The following is a 27895-nucleotide window of genomic DNA, read 5'->3' as shown; positions in this document are numbered from 1 at the left end:
TAATCAGTACCAGACGTCATATAGAACATAATAATAAAATTCGTAAAAACTTAGCAGAAATATTACAAACTTGTCAATTGACAAGTCACTGTCAATGACACGTCCCCGTTCCGTTCATATTTGAGTGACATATACATTCAAAGCAGATCATGACCGAAATGTACCTGCATATGTACAACACATTGTACTAAATCTGAACAAAATCCATCCATGCATGACTGAGATCTGGTTCCGAAATTGTGAAAATACGTGATTTTGATGTACTTTTGGCCTTAAAATTGCCATCATTCAGCTATTGTTAAGCGGATCATAAAACAAATGCACATATCTAATTGTGACATGATGTACCATGTGTGTGAAGTTTGAACTTGATCACTCCAGACATGTCTTGGATACTGATCCAGAACTGAATTCTTTAAAACAAAATGGCCGCCAGTCGGCCATTTCGAACTTGATCCGAAGAAAAAAATGACGTGCATCAAGGTTCTATTATGTTTAATGTATGTACCAAATTTGAACGAAATCCGTCCATGCATAACTGAGATCCGTCTCCGGAATGGTGGAAATGTGCTATTTCATTGCATTTTCTGCCTTAAAGCGGCCGCCATTTGGCTATCGTTAATGAGATCATGAAACAAATGCAAATACATATTTGTGACATGATGTACCTTGTGTGTGTGAAGTTTGAACTCGATCAATCCAAGCATGACTCAGATACGGATCCAGAACTGAATTCTTTAAAACAAAATGGCCGCCAGTCGGCCATTTCGAACTTGATCCGAAAAACAAAGAGACGTGCATCAAGGTCCTATTATGTTTAATGTATGTACCAAATTTGAACAAAATTCGTCCATGCATAACTGAGATCCGGGACCGGAATGGTGAAAATGTGCGATTTTGATGCATTTTTGACCTTAAAATGGCTGCTATTCGGCTATCTTTAATCGGATCATGAAAAAAATGCATGTGCATATGTCCCATATAATGTGTGATGTATGAATGAAGTTTGAACTTAATCGGTCCATGCATGTTCGAGATACAGGTGATCACGGACACACGCACGCACGCACGCACACACACAGGGCAAAACACAAGTCCCCATTTTCGGACTACGTCCGAACGGGGACTAAAAACAAATAACAAATATATGAGTAGATAACAAACTAACAATGGTCTACGCATTTTGCATGGAAAATAGAAAAAAGTCATAATTACCGGTACATACAAACAAGCAGCCTCTCAGCTGAGATAGCTCCGCTGTTCGCAATGCACATTTCAATTAAAAAACTGAAGATATTATTAGAAAATGAACAAATCTGAGAGAGGTCCACCTAAGGTACCTATATGTACAGTATCAAAGCAATCAGACTTTCAGTTTTTAACAAGAAGTCAAAAATATCACTTTACACCAAAAATGACAAAAATATTCATCAAAATTAGAGAATTAAAGATATCATTACAAAATGAACAAATCTAAGTGGGTCTGCCCAAGGTACATATACACCAAGTATCAAAGCAATAAGAATTGTAGTTTTCAAGAAGAAGTTGAAAATGTAAAAAGTTGACACAGACAACGACGGACAATCACTCATATGATAAGCTCTACTCGACAAAGTCAACAACAAAGCTAAAAATTAATGTTCAAGTTCCTCAAATAATACTACATGTACTGTATTAATCTCATTGTCCCTTACAGAATAAAATAACATGAATTGTATAAAAGTTCCACAAAAATAATAGTACAGCAACACATCTAAGCAAAATTTGGCAAGAAAACTACTAGCCATTGTATCCCTCAATTAATACTACATGTACTGTATTAATCTCATTGTCCTTTACAGAATAAAATAAAATTAATTGTATAAAAGTTCTCATAAAATAATAAAAGATCCTAACTGCAGTTAGACAGTTTAAAATATCATTTTTCACCAACCAAAATATTTACTGAAAGTAGAAAATAAAACTTGTTGACACGAAATGAAAAGAAAAATTAATCAGATCCAAGATTTCTGCATATAAAATTTTAAAGAAGTCATTGAAAATACAAGTAAATTCATTCACTGTCAGGTATGCTAATACACTAGGACTGACCTGCCTGCTTTTAACTTGAAATTACAGGTTGCCATGACACTGACCTGAGGCCACAGCCTCATTTATTTACAGCGGTCAATTTTATTTTGTTTTGTAATAAATCAACAGCTGTCATTATATTACAATATTTACCTTTAACTTTTAAATTTACTTTGATGAAAATGGTGATACAAATTTCAACAGATCATTCCTCTTTATACTCTTTAACAATTTTTCCAACAACTTTGTGTTGCCAACGCTGATTTTGTTAACTTCAAGCAAACATTTAAACACATCAAATGCCTTTTCTTTTTTCTCTAAATCCCCTATTGGTATCAGCCCATGAACATCACCACATATATCTTTCAATGATTTCAATTCATCTGTAAAAAGTGACACAAGTCAATATGTGCATGGCAAATATCAGTGACAATTCCCTCAATTTTGTAATGTATGAAATAGCTAAATATACCTTGTAGAAAATGTGAATGATAATTTATATTTGGCAGACATGCTCACTACTGTGGTATTATGCTGTAATTTAAATTTAAAACATGAAAGAAATCAGAAAATAGCATGTTGATAACCAAATGTTATTACTAATTTACCTTCCCTTATTTCCTTAGCAATATCAAAGAGCATCTGTTTGAATTCCGTTTCACTTAAATTTTCTGGATTCTTTGATGAAGAGGCACCTTCAGTGAAGCAATCTTCTAAAGTGACAATAATAAACAATTCAAGTGAATATCCATATTTACAATGCTAAACAGTGGATTTTGGGGTTTAATAAAAATGTTTATTGATATGACAAATTAATAAAACTATTGAACTATGAAATACTTTACAAATAAAGTCAAATGTTTAATATACACAATCATTATAGCATAATTCATATGTCAATGCATTATTCTACTTATACTGAACTGATAAGCCTAATTAAACATACCATCAATATGATACCAACTGTCAGCACAATCCATCCACACTTGTGATATATCTACACCATACTAAATAAGTACACAGCAAACACTGAACTCACTATACACTATGATACTAGCTGTTAGTACAGACTTTACATACATAGTACTGATCACATCATACCAACAACATGCTATCAGCACAATCCATCCACACTTGTGATATATCTACATTATACTAAATAAGTACACAGCAAACACTGAACTCATTATACACTATGATACTAGCTGTAAGTACAGACTTTACATACATAGTACTGATCACATCATACCAACAACATGCTATCAGTACAATCCATCCAGACTTGTGATATATCTACTCTATATACTCATGACTGTACCTACCTATCACTGATCACACCATACCAACTATATGATACCACCTGTTAGTACAATCTATCCACACTTGTGATATATCTACTCTATATACTCATGACTGTACCTACCTATCACTGATCACACCATACCAACTATATGATACCACCTGTTGGTACAATCTATCCACACTTGTGATATATCTACTCTATATACTCATGACTGTACCTACTTATCACTGATCAAACCATACCAACTATATAATACCAGCTGTTGGTAAATCTATCCACACTTGTGATATATCTACTCTATATACTCATGACTGTACCTACCTATCACTGATCACACCATACCAACTATATGATACCAACTGTTTGTATAATCTATCCACACTTGTGATATATCTATTCTATATACTCATGACTGTACCTACCTATCACTGATCCCACCATACCAACAATATGATATCAGCTGTTGGTACAATCTATCCACACTTGTGATATAACTACTCTATATACTCGTGACTGTACCTACCTATCACTGATCACACCATACTAACTATATGATACCACCTGTTGGTACAATCTATCCACACTTGTGATATAACTACTCTATATACTCGTGACTGTACCTACCTATCACTGATCACACCATACTAACTATATGATACCACCTGTTGGTACAATCTATCCACACTTGTGATATATCTACTCTATATACTCATGACTGTACCTACCTATCACTGATAAAAACATACCAACTATATGATACCATCTGTTGGTACAATCTACCCACACTTGTGATATATCTACTCTATATACTCATGACTGTAACTTCCTGTCACTGATCCACCATACCAACTATATGATACCAGCTGTTGGTACAATCTATCCACACTTGTGATATATCTACTCTATATACTCATGACTGTGCCTACCTATCACTGATCCACCATACCAACTATATGATACCATCTGTTGGTACAATCTATCCACAGTTGTGATATATCTACTCTATATACCCATGACTGTACCTACCTGTCACTGATCAAACCATATCAACTATATGATACCAGCTGTTGGTACAATCTATCCACACTTGTGATATATCTACTCTATATACTCATGACTGTACCTACCTATCACTGATCACACCATACCAACTATATGATACCAACTGTTTGTATAATCTATCCACACTTGTGATATATCTATTCTATATACTCATGACTGTACCTACCTATCACTGATCACACCATACCAACTATATGATACCATCTGTTGGTACAATCTATCCACACTTGTGATATATCTACTCTATATACCCATGACTGTACCTACCTGTCACTGATCAAACCATATCAACTATATGATACCAGCTGTTGGTACAATCTATCCACACTTGTGATATATCTACTCTATATACTCATGACTGTACCTACCTATCACTGATCACACCATACCAACTATATGATACCAACTGTTTGTATAATCTATCCACACTTGTGATATATCTATTCTATATACTCATGACTGTACCTACCTATCACTGATCACACCATACCAACTATATGATACCAACTGTTTGTATAATCTATCCACACTTGTGATATATCTATTCTATATACTCATGACTGTACCTACCTATCACTGATCCCACCATACCAACAATATGATATCAGCTGTTGGTACAATCTATCCACACTTGTGATATATCTACTCTATATACTCATGACTGTACCTACCTATCACTGATCACACCATACCAACTATATAATATCAGCTGTTGGTACAATCTATCCAAACTTGTGATATATCTACTCTATATACCCATGACTGTACCTACCTGTCACTAATCAAACCATACCAACTATATGATACCAACTGTTGGTACAATCTATCCACACTTGTGATATATATACTCTATATACTCATGACTGTACCTACCTATCACTGATCACACCATACCAACTATATGATACCAGCTGTTGGTACAATCTATCCACACATGTGATATATCTACTCTATATACTCATGACTGTACCTACCTATCACTGATCACACCATACCACCTAAATGATACCAGCTGTAGGTACAATCTATCCATTTTTTACTTTTGATATATCTACTCTATATACTCATGACTGTACCTACCTATCAGTGATCAAACCATACCAACTATATGATACCAGCTGTTGGTACAATCTACCCACACTTGTGATATATCTACTCTATATACTCATGACTGTACCTTCCTGTCACTGATCCACCCTACCAACTATATGATACCAGCTGTTGGTACAATCTATCCACACTTGTGATATATCTACTCTATATACCCATGACTGTACCTACCTGTCACTGATCAAACCATATCAACTATATGATACCAGCTGTTGGTACAATCTATCCACACTTGTGATATATCTACTCTATATACTCATGACTGTACCTACCTATCACTGATCACACCATACCAACTATATGATACCAACTGTTTGTATAATCTATCCACACTTGTGATATATCTATTCTATATACTCATGACTGTACCTACCTATCACTGATCCCACCATACCAACAATATGATATCAGCTGTTGGTACAATCTATCCCCACTTGTGATATATCTACTCTATATACTCATGACTGTACCTACCTATCACTGATCACACCATACCAACTATATGATATCAGCTGTTGGTACAATCTATCCACACTTGTGATATATCTACTCTATATACTCATGACTGCACCTACCTACCTATCACTGATCAAACCATACCAACTATATGATACCAGCTGTTGGTACAATCTATCCACACTTGTGATATATCTAGTCTATATACCCATGACTGTACCTACCTGTCACTGATCAAACCATACCAACTATATGATACCAACTGTTGGTACAATCTATCCACACTTGTGATATATCTAATCCATATACTCATGACTGTACCTATATATCACTGATCAAACCATACCAACTATATGATACCATCTGTTGGTACAATCTATCCAAACTTGTGATATATCTACTCTATATACCCATGACTGTACCTACCTGTCACTAATCAAACCATACCAACTATATGATACCAACTGTTGGTACAATCTATCCACACTTGTGATATATATACTCTATATACTCATGACTGTACCTACCTATCACTGATCACACCATACCAACTATATGATACCAGCTGTTGGTACAATCTATCCACACATGTGATATATCTACTCTATATACTCATGACTGTACCTACCTATCAGTGATCAAACCATACCAACTATATGATACCAGCTGTTGGTACAATCTACCCACACTTGTGATATATCTACTCTATATACTCATGACTGTACCTTCCTGTCACTGATCCACCATACCAACTATATGATACCAGCTGTTGGTACAATCTATCCACACTTGTGATATATCTACTCTATATACCCATGACTGTACCTACCTGTCACTGATCAAACCATATCAACTATATGATACCAGCTGTTGGTACAATCTATCCACACTTGTGATATATCTACTCTATATACTCATGACTGTACCTACCTATCACTGATCACACCATACCTACTATATGATACCAGCTGTTGGTACAATCCATCCACACTTGTGATATATCTACTCTATATACTCATGACTGTACCTACCTATCACTGATCACACCATACCAACTATATGATACCATCTGTAGGTACAATCTATCCACACTTGTGATATATCTACTCTATATACTCATGACTGTACCTACCTATCACTGATCACACCATACCAACTATATGATACCATCTGTAGGTACAATCTATCCACACTTGTAATATATCTACTTTAAATACTCATGACTGTACCTACCTATCACTGATCACACCATACAAAGTATATGATACCATCTGTTGGTACAATCTATCCACACTTGTGATATATCTACTCTATATACTCATGACTGTACCTACTTATCACTGATCAAACCATACCAACTATATAATACCAGCTGTTGGTAAATCTATCCACACTTGTGATATATCTACTCTATATACTCATGACTGTACCTACCTATCACTGATCAAACCATACCAACTATAAAATACCAGCTGTTGGTACAATCTATCCACACATGTGATAAATCTACTCTATATACTCATGACTGTGCCTACCTATCACTGATCCCACCATACCAACTATATGATATCAGCTGTTGGTACAAACTATCCACACTTGTGATATATCTACTCTATATACTCATGACTGTACGTACCTATCACTGATCAAACCATACCAACTATATGATACCACATGTTGGTACAATCCATCCACACTTGTGATATATCTACTCTATATACTCATGACTGTACCTACCTATCACTGATCAAACCATACCAACTATATAATACCAGCTGTTGGTACAATCTATCCACACTTGTGATATATCTACTCTATATACTCATGACTGTACCTACCTATCACTGATCACACCATACCAACTATATGATACCATCTGTAGGTACAATCTATCCACACTTGTAATATATCTACTCTATATACTCATGACTGTACCTACCTATCACTGATCACACCATACCAACTATAATATACCATCTGTAGGTACAATCTATCCACACTTGTGATATATCTACTCTATATACTCATGACTGTACATGTACCTACCTATCACTGATCACACCATACCAACTATATGATACCATCTGTAGGTACAATCTATCCACACTTGTAATATATCTACTCTATATACTCATGACTGTACCTACCTATCACAGATCACACCATACAAAGTGTATGATACCATCTGTTGGTACAATCTATCCACACTTGTGATATATCTACTCTATATACTCATGACTGTACCTACTTATCACTGATCAAACCATACCAACTATATAATACCAGCTGTTGGTAAATCTATCCACACTTGTGATATATCTACTCTATATACTCATGACTGTACCTACCTATCACTGATCACACCATACAAAGTATATGATACCATCTGTTGGTACAATCTATCCACACTTGTGATATATCTACTCTATATACTCATGACTGTGCCTACCTATCACTGATCCCACCATACCAACTATATGATATCAGCTGTTGGTACAAACTATCCACACTTGTGATATATCTACTCTATATACTCATGACTGTACCTACCTATCACTGATCAAACCATACCATCTATATGATACCAGATGTTAGTATAATCTATCCACACTTGTGATATATCTATTCTATATACTCATGACTGTACCTACCTATCACTGATCCCACCATACCAACTATATGATATCAGCTGTTGGTACAATCTATCCACACTTGTGATATATCTACTCTATATACTCATGACTGTACCTACCTGTCACTGTACCTACCTGTCACTGATCCCACCATACCAACTATATGATATCAGCTGTTGGTACAATCTATCCACACTTGTGATATATCTACTCTATATACTCATGACTGTACCTACCTGTCACTGATCAAACCATACCAACTACATAATACCAGCTGTTGGTACAATCTATCCACACTTGTGATATATCTACTCTATATACTCATGACTGTACCTACTTATCACTGATCAAACCATACCAACTATATGATACCAGCTGTTGGTACAATCTATCCACACTTGTGATATATCTACTCTATATACTCATGACTGTACCTACCTATCACTGATCACACCATACCAGCTATATGATACCAGCTGTTGGTATAATGTATTCACACTTGTGATATATCTACTCTATATACTCATGACTGTACCTACCTATCACTGATCAAACCATACCAATTATATACTACCAGCTGTTGGTATAATCTATCCACACTTGTGATATATCTACTCTATATACTCATGACTGTACCTACCTGTCACTGATCAAACCATCCCAACTATATGATACCATCTGTTGGTACAATCTATCCACACTTATGATATATCTACTCTATATACTCATGACTGTACCTACCTATCACTGATCAAACCATACCAACTATATGATACCACCTGTTTGTATAATCTATCCACACTTGTGATATATTTACTCTACAACACATACTCAAAATGCACAATATAGGTATACAAATGAGATGGAATGTATTGAGATGTGATAGTGTATGTACAATAGGATTGAATAATGGTATACAAATGAGATGGAATGTATTGGGATGTCATAGTGCATGTACAATAGGATTGAATAATGGTATACAAATGAGATGGAATATATTGAGATGTCATAGTGTATGTACAGTAGGATTGAATAATGGTATACAAATTAAATGGAATGTATTGGGATGTCATAGTGTATGTACAATAGGATTGAATAATGGTATACAAATGAGATGGAATGTATTGGGATGTCATAGTGTATATACAATAGGATTGTACTTTGGTATAGTTACCTCCTCGTGCTCTTTGGTGATACTGCATCACATCTGTATTCACAAGATCTTTTCTACCAATTTTCTCCAACAGTATTTCCAACAATTTAGTGTCATCAATTTTGATTTTACCAAGCTCTTTCAAACATACAAATATTTCATATGAATTTTTCTTTTTCTCTAATGTTCCTTTTGGTATATGAACATCACGACAATGTTCCTTCAGTTTTAAAAAATCCTCTGTAAAAAAACAAGATGAAGTTATTTTAATTCTTTTAAATCTATTTTGATATCAACTTTCCAAGTTCATCAAATAGTACTTTCTCTCTTATTACATCATCATGCACACTCCGATGCAAATTTTATAACAAATGTTACAAATTAATTCCCTTTCAGTGACACCTATTCCCTTATAATTCTATATGAACCTGTATTGAACAAAACACACTATGAAATCAAAGTGTTTGACGTGCGTGCTATCTTGTTCAAATAATTATGTGAAATTTATGTATTACCTTTAGTTATTTCAAAATTAAATGTTAAATAATAACCAATATTTTACAAGAAATAATTAAAACAAAGCATGATTGCTACACTTACCTTTTCCCATTTTGTCACGAAGTGTAATAAGCAATTCATTGAATCGGTCCATTTTAGTAACTGTATAATATAAATGAAGTAGATGTTAGATATACATTAAGTGTTACAAGCATGTCATTGAACCTCTCTTTAGTAACTGTTCTATCCATGGATGAGGTGGTAGCTGTATAATATAAATGAAGTAGATGTTAGTTATAAATGAAGTGTTACAAGCATGTCATTGAACCTCTCTTTAGTAACTGTTCTATCCATGGATGAGGTGGTAGCTGTATAATATAAATGAAGTAGATGTTAGTTATAAATGAAGTGTTACAAGCATGTCATTGAACCTCTCTTTAGTCACTTTTGTATTCTTGGATGAGGTGGTAGCTGTATACCGTACTCGACCGCGTTAGCGCCCATGCCCGGGCAAGCGCCCACCCCCCCACTTTTGCGGAATTTTTTTATTTGGGGTCACATTCGGCAAAGCGCCGATCGCTTCAAAATGCAACTAATTTAAAACTTGGTCTTGCGTAACGAATCTTGGTAATCGTTTCTACATGATACAGCGTGGATATCGATTGCTGTGAACATGTTGTGAATGAGTAGAACACGGCAACCGTGCGTAAACTACGCTTCAACAATGACCTGTGTTAATACAAATAAAATGCGGTAAATATTTCATGCCATATTCAGTTTACCTCTCAAAAATGGCTAGTTACTAGTTTTTTGGAAAAACCATGTCATTTATTCGCTGAAATCAATTCCAACAGATCGTACTTCGACATCGATAATTCACTTCTGCATTGCGTTACCGGAAAGTCTTCGGGAATTTCCGAAGAATTGCATCAGTACAACAAAGCATTCTGATTAGTTAATAACCAACTTGACCCATTAGGTCAAAGCACGCTGCTGCAGGTCAAATCTGTAAATGCTTCAAGGCGGATTTTCATTGAGAGTTTGCGTACGATCCAACAGCTTCGACAATAGAGATAATATGACAATTTTGACTTCGACTGTGTTCCAACAGACTCAAATATTTTTAATTTCGTAAATTCTGGTGGTACGTAATTAATATTGTAATAAAATGTGCATATTTTTTGTGATCATTTCTGTTTCTTCATTGTGAAAATCAATGACTCAACTAATTTTGTAATTTGATTTTCCCCAAAAGACGTAATCTGTCACTTGATGAATAAAATTTTTCATTCGCACTCTTTTTCAGGGGGGCGCTCGGGTAAGCGCCCACCCCTAAAAAATTGTGATTTTCTGAGTTGAGGCCCCTGGGCGCTAACGCGGTCGAGTACGGTAATATAAATGAAGTAGATGTTAGTTATGAATTAAGTGTTACAAACATGTCATTGAACCTCTCTTTGGTAACTGTTGTATCCTTGGATGAGGTGGTAGCTGTATAATATGAATGAAGTAGATGTTAGTTATGAATTAAGTGTTACAAGCATGTCAGTGAACCTCTCTTTGGTAACTGTTGTATCCTTGGATGAGGTAGTAGCTGTATAATATAAATGAAGTAGATGTTAGTTATAAATTAAGTGTTACAAACATGTCAGTGTACTGAGCTTTTTTTTGGAACTGTTGTATATTTGGGAGCTGTATTGTATGCACCACCCACCACCAAGTTGATCATTACAGTGGAAATAACATATTTAACCATAGACAAAACTCACTTGGAGTTATTTAAAAGTTCACAAACACAAAACAAATAGCCAATAACAATTGACAAATAATTCACAAGAACAAAATAAAACAACTGAAAACAAGCAGCCTCTCGGCTGAGATAGCTCCGCTGTTAGAAATGCACATTTCAATTAAAGAACTGAAGACATCATCAGAAAATGAACAATATGTATAGTATCAAAGCAATCAGACTTACAGTTTTTAACAAGAAGTCGAAAATATCACTTTCTACCAAAAATGACCAAAATATTCACGAAAATTAGAGAATTGAAGATATCATCACGAAATGAACAAATCTGAGAAAGGTCTACATGTAGTATCTATATATGTAATATCAAAGCAATTGGACTTGTGGTTTTTTAACAACAAGTCGAAAATATCACTTTTTACCAAAAATGACCAAAATATTCACCAAAATTAGAGAATTGAAGATATCATCACGAAATGAACAAATCTGAGAAAGGTCTACATGTAGTATCTATATATGTAATATCAAAGCAATTGAACTTTTGGTTTTTAACAAGAAGTCGAAAATATCACTTTTTACCAAATATGACAAAAATATTCACCAAAATTAGAGAATTGAAGATATCATCACGAAATGAACAAATCTGAGAAAGGTCTACATGTAGTATCTATATATGTAATATCAAAGCAATTGAACTATTGGTTTTTAACAACAAGTCGAAAATATCACTTTTTACCAAAAATTACAAAAATATTCACCAAAATTAGAGAATTGAAGATATCATCACAAAATGAACAAATCTGAGAGAGGTCCACATGTAGTACCTATATATGTAGTATCAAAGCAATTGAACTATTGGTTTTTAACAACAAGTCGAAAATATCACTTTTTACCAAAAATTACAAAAATATTCACCAAAATTAGAGAATTGAAGATATCATCACAAAATGAACAAATCTGAGAGAGGTCCACATGTAGTACCTATATATGTAGTATCAAAGCAATTGGACTTGCGGTTTTTAACAAGAAGTCGAAAATATCACTTTTTACCAAAAATGATAAAAATATTCACCAAAATTAGAGAATTAAAGATATCATTACAAAATGAACAATTCTGAGAGAGGTCCACATGTAGTACCTATATATGTAATATCAAAGCAATTGCACTTGCGGTTTTTAACAAGAAGTCGAAAATATCACTTTTTACCAAAAATGACAAAAATATTCACCAAAATTAGAGAATTAAAGATATCATTACAAAATGAACAAATCTGAGAGAGGTCCACATGTAGTACAATTACCTATATATGTAATATCAAAGCAATTGCACTTGAGGTTTTTAACAAGAAGTCGAAAATATCACTTTTTACCAAAAATGACAAAAACATTCACCAAAATTAGAGAATTAAAGATATCATTACAAAATGAACAAATCTGAGAGAGGTCCACATGTAGTACCTATATATATAATATCAAAGCAATTGCACTTGCGGTTTTTAACAAGAAGTCGAAAATATCACTTTTTACCAAAAATGACAAAAATATTCACCAAAATTAGAGAATTGAAGATATCAACATGAAATGAACAAACCTAAGAGAGGTCTACCCAAGGTACATATACACCAAGTATCAAAGCATTCAGGCTTGTAGTTTTCAAGAAGAATCGAAAAAGTAAAACATTGACATGGACGACGACGACGGACAATCACTCATATGATAAGCTCCACTCGACAAAGTCGACAGCGGAGCTAAAAAAGTTCCCACTCCACATATTTCTGAGTCATAATCAAAAGATTTCTGTCTACACCAACTGACATCGAGATTATCTTTGCAACAGGGTTATTATATTTTAGCCACAAGCGCTATTTATCTGTCGAAAAACTTTTGGACAAAAGAAGACAATATTATTTTATGCAAGAATAATACTAAATAAATACTGGTTTAATTATCTAATGTTCCACAAATAATAAATCATATTCACCTCAGGTACCTAAATACCAAGTATCAAAACAATTGAGTTGGTAGTTTACAAGAAGAAGCCAAAAATGCAATTGTTGACAGACGACACCGAACAATAACCTATGTGAACAGCTTCGCTCTGTCATATACGACAACAGCAGAGCTAAAAAGTTGATGAGGAAGATAACAACGAACAATCACTTGTATGATAAGCTCCACAAAGTCGACACCGGAGCTAATAAATCTGAATAGTATGTCCTCTGTTGTAATGACAAAGCTCCAAAGACAATAAAATAAATTCACCTGAAGTGCCCATGAACCTGCATTTATATATTAATAACAACCATGGTTATACCGTATTTATGCAAGTATAAGCCCAGAGTCCTGAACATGGAAAATTGTCAAAAAATAAGGGTGGGCATTTGCCAGATCTCCAGCAAAAAAATGAAAATTCGCGAAAATGTTTAACACGCAGATCGAACAGCGGCAGGGAATAGAATGACAAATGAAAACATGCAACGGAAATAAATGAACAATATGCAACATTAGAAGTATAACAAAAATAATGTATTGCTTATAATGTGACAAATAAACCAGAAATAATAAAAATCGACAGTGAGAAATCATTTGAATTAGGATTTCCCCGCCGACAAACACGCCCAATACGCGTGAACTCAAAATGAATTAAAATGTCAGGGGTTAAACTGCGTAAAATGATTTCCGGTCTCGACAAATTACGAATCAACCGTCATACAAGATCAATAATAATTTACAAATTTACACAGTAAAAATTATAAAAATTCATAGCTGTTTGAAAAAACTTCTCAGATTTGTATTTGTACGTTCATTGCCATCTTCGTCCAACTCAAAACCCTCAAATGTCCAAGTCGGCGTCACTGTAGCCGTCCAACAAAATCCCTACAACTTATTCCTGAAGTTCGTCAATATCGTCCCACACAATTTGGACTTAGCACTTTTAATCCACGGATTTCGCAGTCTGTCAGCTTGGCACTTTTCATTTATGTCTAATCACAACAAGCCATGCATGGCACAGTCCCAGTTAGTTATCAAATTTAAGATATATAGTTTTGTTTATAGTAATATAGCTGGAATATATCCATGACAGGAATATGATTTTTTTAACATTAAAATGATTGACAGTTGTATCTGATCATCAAACAAGTACATGTCCATATTGAGAGATATTGCTCTGGAACAGCATTCAAAATCAGCCATTTTGATTACATGTATATATATAACGTATAACGAATATATAAAATTTGAATATAATAAGTCAAAGCATTTAAGAGATATGGCTCGAGAAGCCCAATCATTAAAACAAAATGGCCGCCAGTCAGGCATTTTGAATTCAATCTGAAAAATCAAATGACGAGCATCAGGAACCCGTAATGTCTAATGTATGTACCAAGTTTGAAAGAAATCCACCCATAAATGCATGATATTTGATGATTTTTTAGCACAAAAATGACCACCATTCGGCCATTTTGAATATGATAGTCAAACCAATATATCTGTTTATCTATGACATGATGTATAATGAATATTTAAAATTTGAAAATATTATCGGTCAAAACAAGTCAGAGATATGGGTCTAGAAGCCCATTCATTAAAACAAAATGGCCGCCAGACAGCCAATTTGAATCCGATCTGAAAAATAAATGATGTGCATCAGGAACCTGTAATGTCTAATATATGTACCAAGTTTGAACGAAATCCATCCATAAATGCCAGAAATGCTTGATAGTTGATGATTGTTTAGCACAAAAAAGGCCACCATTCGTCCATTTTGAATAGGATAGTCAAACCAATATATCTGTCTATCTATGACATGATGTATAATGAATATTTAAAATTTGAACATAATCAGTGAAAGCAAGTCAGAATATGGCACGAGAACCACATTCTTATCTGAAAAACAAAATTATTTGCATTAAGGTCCCATAATGTCTAATGTATATACCAAGTTTGAACAAAATCCATCTGTAAACAGCCGAGAAATGCTTAATTTTTATGATTTTTAGCACAAAAATGGCCGCCATTCGGCCATCTTGAATCAGATCGTGAAACAAATTGACGTGCATATGTATAATATCATGTATAATGTATGTGTGAAGTTTGATTGTGATTAGTCCAGGCATTTCTAAGATACAGGTCCGGACGCATGCACGCACGCACACACGCACACACACACGGAGGTCAAAACATAAGTCCCCGTTTTCAGACTGCGTCCGAGCGGGAACTAATAAAATATGCAGATTATGGAAAAATATTTAAATATGTAAATTTCCTTGAAGAATGCCCCTCTTCACAGAATGACCCTAAGACTTGAATGTCAAATGGGTTAGAGGGAGTTGGAAATCGAACAAGTGGTGCATCACTGCCTTTGCTATAGTGCAGCACATATCACTGACAAGAGCCAGAAACTGATTATAATTTGGGGTCATCAAGACTACCACACCTCATCGCCAAGGTGTGAAATACATACATATCAGGTCCTTTGCATCGATGGGTGCGTTGGATTGATGCACATCCCACCAACTGAGGGCAGTATTGCATTAGCTATCTACCGGTAAATATGTGACAGATGTATTATTCCGTGTTAAAATATTTCAGGTGTGATCTCCAGAGAAGTAACTATGAAAACAATATTGGAATAAAAAACTGAATTCGAAGAAAGTCTATATCGATACATCACTCAAATTTGTATAATTTAATTATTAGCAAAGCAGCGCACTTAGTCAACATTGTTGAAATATTCAGAGCCAGGACAATATTGTATACAAATTAGCATAATTCAGTGCATGAATTAAACTTTGGTCACCATACACTAAATGTCAGCATCACTGTGCAGTCATTTTCTCAAAAAACTATTTGTGACATATCCTTATCAACTTTGACTTGCTTTTCCTATCGAGTGCATGTTCTTGTCCAGTTATTATATTTGAGATCACATAAAATATGGCCAATGTATTAAACCACTTTGAATTTGTACTTCGTGTGATTATATTTGGTGTACGTAAAACATCAATCTTTCTAAACATTTTCTAAGCCAATGCATGATATATGCATATTTATATTCACAAAATAATGTGATCATATTTTATATTATGTAAAAGTACGTCGTTCTGGATCACTTTGCAAATTCATTCCAAGACTCAAGTAAATAAAATAACTAGTTTCCAAGCTTCTGGTGCAGCTGAATTTATTCAATTTTGTAATCCTTTCAATTTCCCAGTCTTTTGTATTGACATCAGGTTTGAATTGCTATGCAAGCCTACCATGTACGACCCCCCTGCCATCACCCCACATATGCATAAAGGGTTTTGAAATGCAAGCACCTACAAAATTCATCTGTAAACAGCCGAGAAATGCTTAATTTTGATGATTTTATAGCACAAAAATGGCCGCCATTCTGCCATCTTGAATCAGATCGTGGAACAAATTGATGTGCATATGTATAAAATCATGTATGATGTATGTGTGAAGCTTGATTGTGATTGGTCCAGGCATGTCTAAGATACAGGTCTGGACGCATACCCTAATGGAGGCATGGAAGCACAGACACACACGCACATAGGTCGAAACATAAGTTCCTGTTTTTGAACTGCGTCCGAACGGGAACTAAAAATGAAATAAAGCGTTTTGGTGTAAAAATTCAAGATATGAAATCTACGGCTGGATTAAACACAACAATAAAAAGGACAAGCATTGATAATACATAGTCCCCGTTAAATATTAGCTGTAGTCGATGTAAATATTCAGTACAAGCATGGAAGGTAAAAAGAGAGGAGATAGGACGCTATTGTTCTTCCTTGTTCGATGATCGTTTCGATTTATTTACTTGGTAAACAATTTCGTAATGCGATTACGTGAATAATTAATATTCGGGTCGGCTCAATTCAAACATGACAACAAATCTTGCTGCACCAGTAAAACTATCAAGCAAGACAGCAACATAACCATAACCCAACATCTTTCCCTATTTGAGTATTTCAATCGCGGACAATAACTGTAAAAATCGTTAAAATGAAATGAAAAATATGTATTTATATGCTCATATCAGAAAACTGACACAACAATAACTGTTTGTGATCACACCAGGGTTCTAACATTGCACCACCTTCCATATGATCACACACACAACGTATTTATAAGTATATTTGTTGTGTCGAGGCGGTAACAAAATGGCGAAACTATTGCAAAAAAATCTCGTTTTTTCACCATTGCATATCACCGCATACAAACAAGACAAAGCTTACTCGAAAGTGCCAGACATAAAGTCCCACTTGAGCTTTTTAAATACTTCAAGAGACAACCGGGCGTTTAGTTTTTTCACTGTTACTAAAAAAGACGGTTAGGAAACGCCATTGTTAAAAGGTGTGAATCTGCCTAATCCCTCAAGGATGCGTGTCGCGCTTGAGATTTCAAGGTCCACCATTTTGTTTCATTTTTATGTCGATCACTTGATGTTCCGCGAATTTGAAATTTTAAGCTCGTTTTCGATAGAATATTCACGTTTAGTGAACAAGCGCTACGAAGAACTACACGTACGTCTCGGATGAGTACTCTTTGTGACTGTGATAACATTCAGAATCGAGAATCGTCCTTTATCGTTTTCACTGTTGTCATGAGAGTAAGCTTGGGTCCCGGTAGAAAAGTGACAACAATTCTAACCCCTAAGTCACTATTTTAAAATACATTATATTATAAAAAATACTACCAAATGAATTTTTAGTATACTACTGTGCGTACTTATGAAGGTTGTGTGCGATTTGGGGGCTTATTAGAGTAAATTTTATCATTTTGCTTTCACGTCACTGTATCAGCCATTTTGTTCAAAGTCGTGACACTTTTTTTGTAGACGTCGTAGAAATTGTTGAAAATGTATTCAACATTTTCCGCCAGTTTCATAAAATGCCTGTTTAATTGTTCTTGTCTGTTCTTGTTTCAGTTTTTTGGAAAATTTTTCATGTTGCAATATTCAGCATGCCGTTAAATGTGGTTTTAGTCAACGCTACAATTTTTGAATACATTGAACTGTCGGTACAACTTTCTAGCAGTCTCTTCGCCAAATCAATTTTTCGAACCCTTTTTAACCGTTCTTAATTTCATTGGAACTGCCTGTTGTTGCATATTTGGTCTGCTTACATGCATTTTGTAGAGCATGGGCGGGTTATTTCAGTTATCTTATCGCATATTTTGTTTATTTCCAACAAAATGTACGTGGTATCATGGCTCCTCATTAAAACTTTCGCATGGCTGAAATATAAACACTTGTATGGTTTCTTTGACGTCTTTTTTCTGATCATGTTTTGTTTGTTTTTTTATTTCAGTTTTCTGTCAATCTTGTTCTTTAGAAACGAAAATGCCATACACGACAGGCAAATTTGTTTTGAGTTTAAACCGAGCGACAGGTTTTGTCAGGATTCACTATAACAACTTACACTTTAGTATTACTGAAAGTATCCACAGAGACACAATAAAATGGCGTGCAGTTGTTGATTGCAATGAACTCTGGGAAAAATGACGTCATGTTTGCGTGATTTCCTGTCTACATTTTATGTTAATGATTTATCACAGATTAGTACGTCTTTTGTTTCAAATGTTTACCCGCGACACGCATCTAATGAAAAGAACATGATTCGTTTCCCAACTGTCTTTTTAGGTAACCGTGGTTTTTTCGTCTTTAAAATGGAACAAGTTTACGTGCAGAGACCGAGCAGCGTATCATCCGCTCATGCTGGAAAACAACCGACGAGTGTTTCGTTTCTGGTGTCAGGCCTTGCCAATGACCTATGACGTCACGTGAACCTTTCTGCGCATACACCCTTCTGTCTCTTCGCTGATGCGCAGTGCCACTCGTGACGGTGATTTTTTTTTTCAGTCACGAAAAATGTGAGTTCATCCCATTTCGCCGAGTAAATAAGCGGTACTGGTGACGGGGTAAAACGAAATATAAACAATAAGGCGATATTGTCAGTGTGAAACAAAAGAAACAAGTCATTGAAAATGACACAGTCCCCGTTAAGTTCTCTTTGTGCTTGTCATATTAAAGCGGAGGGGTTGTCGCGAGCGTGTCCTTGAAACTTGAGTTCCAAGTGGCGTATACAACAGATTGTTTATTTACATCAAAACACGTGTTTCGTGTCATAGTAATATGGCCAAAATAAAAACAGTCGTTATTCAGCCATCTTTGATCTGATTATGAAACACACTGATATGTATGATGTATGTGCCAAATACGAATGAAAATGGTACATAAATTGTGGAAATATAGTAGTAAGGCCAAAAAGTCAGATGGCTGTCAATCGGCCATCCTTGACCAGATTTTGAAACAAATTGTCATGGACATGCATCCTAACATGTATAAAGTACATGTATGTGCCAAATTTGAATGAAAACTGACAGAGCACGTCCAAGATACCGCATAAAAAAACAAAAACAAGATGCCTGCCAGTCGACCATCTTTGATCCAATTGCAAAATAAATCGTCATGGACATGTATCCTAACATGTATAATCTATGTACCAAGTTTGAATGACAACTGACAAAGCATGTCCAAAATACAACATTTTCAAAAAACAAGATGGCTGCCAGTCAGCCATTTTGAATCGAATCGCTAAACCACTGCATGTGTCCCACATAAGGTACTAGGCACATGCAAAGAATGAACGGAAACGGTCCACAGGATTCTGAAATATGACGTTGGATAGACTGACGCATGGACAGACGGACACACAGACTTAGGAACTCACGGACGGTCGGGGACATGTATCCTAACATGTATGATCTATGTACTAAATTTGAATGAAAACTGACAAAGCCTGTCCAAAATACGACATTTTCAAAAAACAAGATGGCTGCCAGTCGGCCATCTTTGATCCAATTGTGAAATAAATCATCATGGACATGTATCCTAACATGTATAATCTATGTACCAAGTTTGAATGAAAACTGACAAAGCATGTCCAAAATACAACATTTTCAAAAAAACAAGATGGCTGCCAGTCGGCAATTTTGAATCAAATCGCTAAAACCACTGCATGTGCATATGTCCCACATAAAGTACTAGGCACATGCAAAGAATGAATGGAATCGGTCCAAGGGATTCTGAGATATGACTCCGGACGGACGCACAGACGCACGCACGGACGGACGGAGACTGAATTATAAGTCCCCGTTTTCGGACTTCGTCTGAACGGGGACTAATAAATTGGATTAAAAGTCGTCCTATCTCCTCTCTTTTTACCTTCCATGGTACAAGTGACATGTAGAAATGAAAGATCAATATTATTTTTAACACTAACACAGATTATAGATTGTGTTACTGTCAGTATAGTACCTATGTAGAAACCTTGAACTGAATTTGACTATATCTCAGGGATTTTTTTAAACAGGGAAACAGGGGTGCAGTGCCATCATGACGTGCACCACCTTTACCCTGGGGAGCAGATCCTCTGGCAACCACAAAATTCTGATTGACCAGGAATCAAATGCGACCACAGTCTTCAACTGTGACCTGTCTGATAGTAATTTTGGCCCCAAGGAAGCCATAGAATGCTCCATTTTAGCTTTAATCAAAAACTCAACACCCTGGTAGGGGGAACCCTATCTCCCCCAACTTGGTGGCGCCACTGAACTGATATCTTACAGAGGAAATAGCATGAAAGAAAAATGCAGCCAGTCGGGTATTGTTGTTAAAGTATCTCCAAAAGAAATATGGCTTGCACTGTAACCCAATATGTAAGGTCATCATACAAAGTGTGATTGAAAATGCCCTATTCAATTTTGAACTGAATCAGGCCATATTGCCCTGTTATGACATGTTACAGAATGATATTTCACGTTTTTTTGACAAAATGGCCACCATTTGACAAATTTGAGCTAATTTGAGTTGTGTTTTCTTGCAGTATACTACCTATCTACAAACTTTCAAGTGAATCAGGCCATTTCTTTCAGAGGAATCAGCACAAAAAAGGGGGCAAAAATTGCCACCAGTCGGCCATTTTAGTCCAAAATTTAAAAAAATATGACGTGCACTAGTAACCCAATATACATTATCATCATACAAAGTTTCGACAAATTTGATCAAATCTCAAAGCAAAACATGGTTTTGTATTACCTTGAAGTATAGTACCTATGGACAAACTTTGAACTGAATCTGGCCATAATTTATGGAGGAATCAGCACGAAAACAGAAAAACACAAAATGGCGACCAGTCGGCAGTCTTGGACCGAATCTCGAAAAAAAAGTGATGTGCACCTATAACCCAATAGGCATGATAACCATACATCCTGTTCAGCTCAGAGAAACAGTTCCGGACACGTTTTAATATCAAAATGGCCTGTGAGTCAGCCATATTCAATCGAATCATAATAAAAAGTTGTGTGCATATGTAGGTTATCATATTTTGTCTGTATGCCAAGTTTGAACGAGATCGGTCAAAGGGTGTCAAAGAAATGAAATCGCCCTATATACCGTATATATGGTCAGATGCTTTAGTAATGAATGCAAACCACATTATTGTGCTGTTCCAACCGTTTTTTTTTCTTGCAATGCTATATCAACATGAAAAAATAATTGTGTTTTTTAATCTTATGACTCGTAATAAATATAACAGCAAATGGAAATAATTTCATATAGCAATTATTATTAACATCATATGCGTATTATTTTCCATGTTTTGGTCAAATTACAGAACGAAGACTGGGGGCATGATTTCGGCACAGCCCTAGCGAGTCCCAAGTTGGTCCCAACTAACGTGAATGAAACTGTCCTGCTCCAAACATGAAGGATTACAAATTACCGGTATAGCATGTGTCCAGATCCTGTAACATGAACACAAGTAAACACTCACACCATAGCTACAGTTAATGAACACACCAGATAATGTCAACTTATAGTCACCACTTTGTAGATATTACCTGAGATATGTATCTTGACTCTGGAGCAGGCAAGGTGTCACTCTTAGCCGTTGCAGTCTGGATATATGGTCTGGTACCGCTGATATTGCAATACGTACCACTGAGCTGTTTCTTGTCTTTAGTTAATTATTAACTGAAAGCTGTAAACTAAACAATAAAAGCAGTGCATTTGTCAGTTTGACCACAGTCTGTCTATATCACCTGTCTGACAACAGCTGTTGTTTTAGGTATGCAACAGCTTATTCCCTGGGACCAATGACGAATGGTATACTATATAATTAGTCTAGTGTCTGAGGTTGTCTGTTTCATGCTAGCCATTATTCACTTTGTCTTGTTTTCCCAATGCATTTTTACCCAATCTCACCAGTTATAAACAATTCCCAAATAGTTTTAACAATTATAAAGTGTAATTCTCATGTGAAGTACTTTTTACTATCAATCTTATTTTAGCAATAATTTTTACTCATTTTTTACAAACATAGAGAGCAACATGCATCGATACAATTAGCATTTTATCTACGTTTCATTTCCCTGACACAAGGGTTCAATTCATTAAATGTTAATGCCACACCAGATATAAATAACGTCTTCATGAATAATTATTCACATAATGTAATGCTGACATCATTTATAACAAACTCTATAAAATCATGTAACTTTAAAAATTTTTTTTTTTCATCATGTAATTGACTTGACACAATCTTTGTCATGTAATAAACAAAACAGAAAACAGTCGGCCACTTTAAATCATTACTATATATAGAGATACATGTGTGTAAAGTTTGATTAGATCGAGTTTCCGATTGGCAGAAATGCTGGAATAAAATGCTAACTCGCATGAACATTAGAAACACATTTTGTAACAAAAACATCAGTGTTTAAACAAAGTGATTTTAAAATATCAAAACAAGTTTTACATTGTGCAAGAGAAGTTTATAATTGTACTACAAAAACAAGATGAATTAACTCACAGAATTGTGGTAACACGTTAAGATGGCAGATCAGCATAAGATGTGGACAACACGGTGCTGGCACATACACTGTTCAGATTGAGATGTGTGGCTGCAAGTGTAGGCTGTATTTTGTAAAGTGATTGTAACTAATGTTAATAAACTGATAACGTTGCTACATACTCTAGTTAATGATTATATGTAATCAATAATAATCAATAAACATAGAGATATTCCTACAGTACAGGCTGGGCATAACTTAACTTTTAGTTCACAAGATATTAATAAAAATTAATTAATTAAATATGCAAATGAGCTTGTTAATTAAGCTGAAATTCAATATTGCATAGCATATATCTTATATTGACAAATCAAGTTTTATCTCATTTGGACTATTAGTTCACAAGATATTAACAAGAATTGATCAGTAAAATTCATATTAATAATTAAATATGCAAATGAGCTCATTAATTGATTCTTTGAAAAAATTTGTACCTAGTCTCAGCAAAATCGGTCCAGGCATCTGCGTGAAATGATGATGGACACACCAAAAAAAAATGGATTTTACAGGTGTTTGCCGCCAGGCAGCCATATTTGATCAAATCAGGAAATAAATCCATGTGAATATGTACAACTCCTCACTGTGTCTTTGTCCCTAGTATCATTGAAATCAGTCAATGCATCTCTGAGAAATATCAATGGACAGACAAAAGCCATGATTAACAATAAAAATGGCTGCCAGAGAAATAACAATGGACATGAAAGGACCCAATTTGGCTGAATTTTGGCATTAAAAAATGGACCGCCAGTCAGCCATATTTGTCAAAAACTGCGTGTTTGTCGACGGGGATATTCTAATTCGAATGAATCTTCACTGTGGATTTTTTTTATTTCTGGTTTATTTGTCACATTCTAAGCAATAAATTAATTGTTGTTACACTTCTAATGCTGCATATTGTTTATTTTTGTTGCATGTTTTTATTTGCCGTTTTACTCCCAGTCGCAGTTCGATCTGCGTGTTGCCAATTTTCGCGATCTTTCATTTTTTTTGCCGGGGATATCCAAACAAACGCCCACCCCTTCTTTTTGCCGATTTTTCATGTTCAGGACCCTGGGCTCTTACCCGGATAAATACGATAGTACCATATTTACTCTATTAGTGGAGCAACTGTCATAGAGACACATGTACTGTATTTGTACCATTAAGTGCATCCATGGTCTCAAGTTCTTTTTTAGCTGTAAATAAAACTGTGCAATAAACAGAATTTACGGCATTATAAAGATAGTTTGGTGCCAAACATTCTAAAGTTGTTAGGTGAGTTTGCAAAGTTTTTATTTATCTTTCTCAAGCTAAGCATAATTATTTTTTTTATTTGACAAGTCGGTCTTTTTGAACTGAGAATATCATATATTACAGGATATGTCACTGTGGAAATGTAACAGTCCAACAAAATGGCATCTGAAATGAATAATTTAAAGATACAGTATACATTTGAAATGCAATTCCTCACCCCCTTGGCTATTATCACCAATTTTTCATCACCTGAGTGATATACATCCCAAATTTTGGTTTCCTGTGCATCTAATAAACAACTTATCTAACCACTGGACTGAATTAATGATTTTATCAAAAATTTATAGAAGATTGGGCATATATCCATCAATTTTGGCCTCAAATTTTTCTCACTCAAAAATGCAATTGCAATACAACTAGATTTTCAAGGTCACTGGTTGTTCAGATCGAATGGTTTCTTTTTTGTTTCAAGTTTGTTTGTCTAGAAACATATCAATGTTGGATTTTGGTGAATACAGAACATGTTCATTTCTGATAAAGGATTTTGATATGCCAATATCAAAAATTCCTTTAACATCTTGCATATAAATAGTTTTTGACTCTCCAAATTTTTACAATGGTACTATAGCTCCGAATGGAATTCCTTTCTGATAACACACCATGTGTGTGTTTTATTGCATGTCACTCAGAAACCTATTTTTTGTAGTCATCTGTTAGGAGTTGCCCTCAATAAATACATGTTTCAAAGACACCATGTATGTTTCTTAGCACCAAATTCAGCAGCAGGCTATTTATTTGTTGCTTTTATAGTCCAGAGCAACTTAATAAGCACCTTGTTTTTCTGAAGTCATATTGTAGTGATTAATTCTATCACATAAATCCAATAATTAATGTCTCCTTCAAAAATCTCATAAAAACTGTAAAGTTAACCAGGCTACATAGAGTCTTGCTGGTTTGTCATGATAAAATTGAACAATTATGACCTACCAGTTGTTTTTTCATATTCCAGATTGAGTCATACAAATACAAGTGCGAAAATAAAACTTGCCCAAACTATTATAATCAATATTACCATAGAGAGGACATGTGGTCTAAACAAGATCATACTACTTTTTTAAAAACTGATATTGCTTGATTGGGTTTGAGTGTTTGGTTCAGGGCTGACATAAGACATGGCAATGCATATACACAGGCCTTCTTTTTCCAGTTACCTATCGTTGTCTGGTCTTGCTGGGGACCAGACTGTTTGGTTCACGGCCTGCATAAGACATGGCAATGCCCATGCACAGGCCTTGTTTTTCCAGTTAGTCATCATTGTCTGGTCTTACTGCGAACCAGACTGTTTGGTTCAGGGCCGGCATAAGACATGGCAATGCATATACACAGGTCTTGTTTTTCCAGTTATCGATCATTGTCTGGTCTTTCTGGGGACCAGACTGTTTGGTTCAGGGCCTGTATAACACATGGTAATGCATATACACAGGCCTTGTTTTTCCAGTTATCAATCATTGTCTGGTCTTTCTGGGGACCAGAGTGTTTGGTTCAGGGCCAGTATAACACATGGTAATGCATATACACTGGCCTTGTTTTTCCAGTTATCCAGCATTGTCTGGTCTTGCTGGGGACCAGAGTATTTGGTTCAGGGCCAGCATAAGACATGACAATGCATATACACAGGCCTTGTTTTTCAGTTATTCTTCATTGTCTGAATTTGCTGGGAACCGGAGTGTCTGGTTCAGGGCTAACATAAGACATGGCAATGCATATACACAGGCTCTGTTTTTCCAGTTATCCCTCATTGTCTGGTCTTGCTTGGGACCAGACTGTTTGGTTCAGGGCGGGCATAAGACATGGCAATGCATAAACACAAGCCTTGTTTTTCCAGTTATCCACGATTGTCTGGTCTTCCTGGGGACCAGAGTGTCTGGTTCAGGGCTAACATAAGACATGGCAATGCATATACACAGGCCCTGTTTTTCCAGTTATCCCTCATTGTCTGGTCTTGCTTGGGACCAGACTGTTTGGTTCAGGGCGAGCATAAGACATGGCAATGCATATACACAGGCCCTGTTTTTCCAGTTATCCCTCATTGTCTGGTCTTGCTTGGGACCAGACTGTTTGGTTCAGGGCGGGCATAAGACATGGCAATGCATATACACAGGCCTTGTTTTTCCAGTTATCCACGATTGTCTGGTCTTGCTGGAGACCATAGAGTTTGGTTCAGGGTCGACGTGAAACATGGCAATCAGGCCTCAAAATTAACATCGTCCCGATGGCCCGGGGGCCCGGGGCACTAACAATTTAGGCTGGAACCACTAGAAATTCACTTTCACACCTTTTTTAGGATGATAATCAACACTGTAATGTAAACCCATCATACGTTTGTCAGGCGTGTGACCCAGCTGTCGTCTCCCAAAAGGCCCCCGAATTTGATCTCTTGTCATGCAGCGCACATGGAAGCTGCAGACACCCTGATTCGTGACTCCGCCCCCATCCCTTTGATCTGTATATAAGAGTATGTTTATTGTGACTAGCGTGAATGGGTAAGCCTCTTTCAACAATGAGCTGTTATCACTGTAAACAATGTTAAATAATTCTTCAAATGCTCAGTTTATTTTTTGAAAACAACTATTTTTTGATTTGAAAAAAAAAATCATGCAGTTTTCCCATCAAAATCCAAGCCAAAATATCATACTACAACATTGGCAAATATCTCT

General features: G+C 35.5%; 1 protein-coding gene across 1 annotated transcript; it reads right to left on the bottom strand.

Moving 5' to 3' along the window:
* Positions 1-595: 595 nt before the first annotated feature.
* Positions 596-23959, bottom strand: LOC100303599 (death effector domain-containing protein; the record flags this gene model as incomplete). The annotated part of the gene is given in 6 exon segments (NM_001164949.1): positions 596-2453; positions 2679-2783; positions 9809-10027; positions 10388-10447; positions 22935-23081; positions 23906-23959. Coding segments are annotated over 4 exon segments (591 nt in total). The 3' UTR covers positions 596-2238.
* Between the last annotated feature and the right edge of the window lie 3936 nt (positions 23960-27895).

Source organism: Saccoglossus kowalevskii, chromosome 20 (assembly GCF_978046115.1).
Source record: "Saccoglossus kowalevskii chromosome 20, keSacKowa6.1, whole genome shotgun sequence".
Classification (NCBI taxonomy): domain Eukaryota; kingdom Metazoa; phylum Hemichordata; class Enteropneusta; family Harrimaniidae; genus Saccoglossus; species Saccoglossus kowalevskii.
Note: the sequence above shows the minus strand (reverse complement) of the source record. Positions and strands in the feature narration are given on the sequence as shown.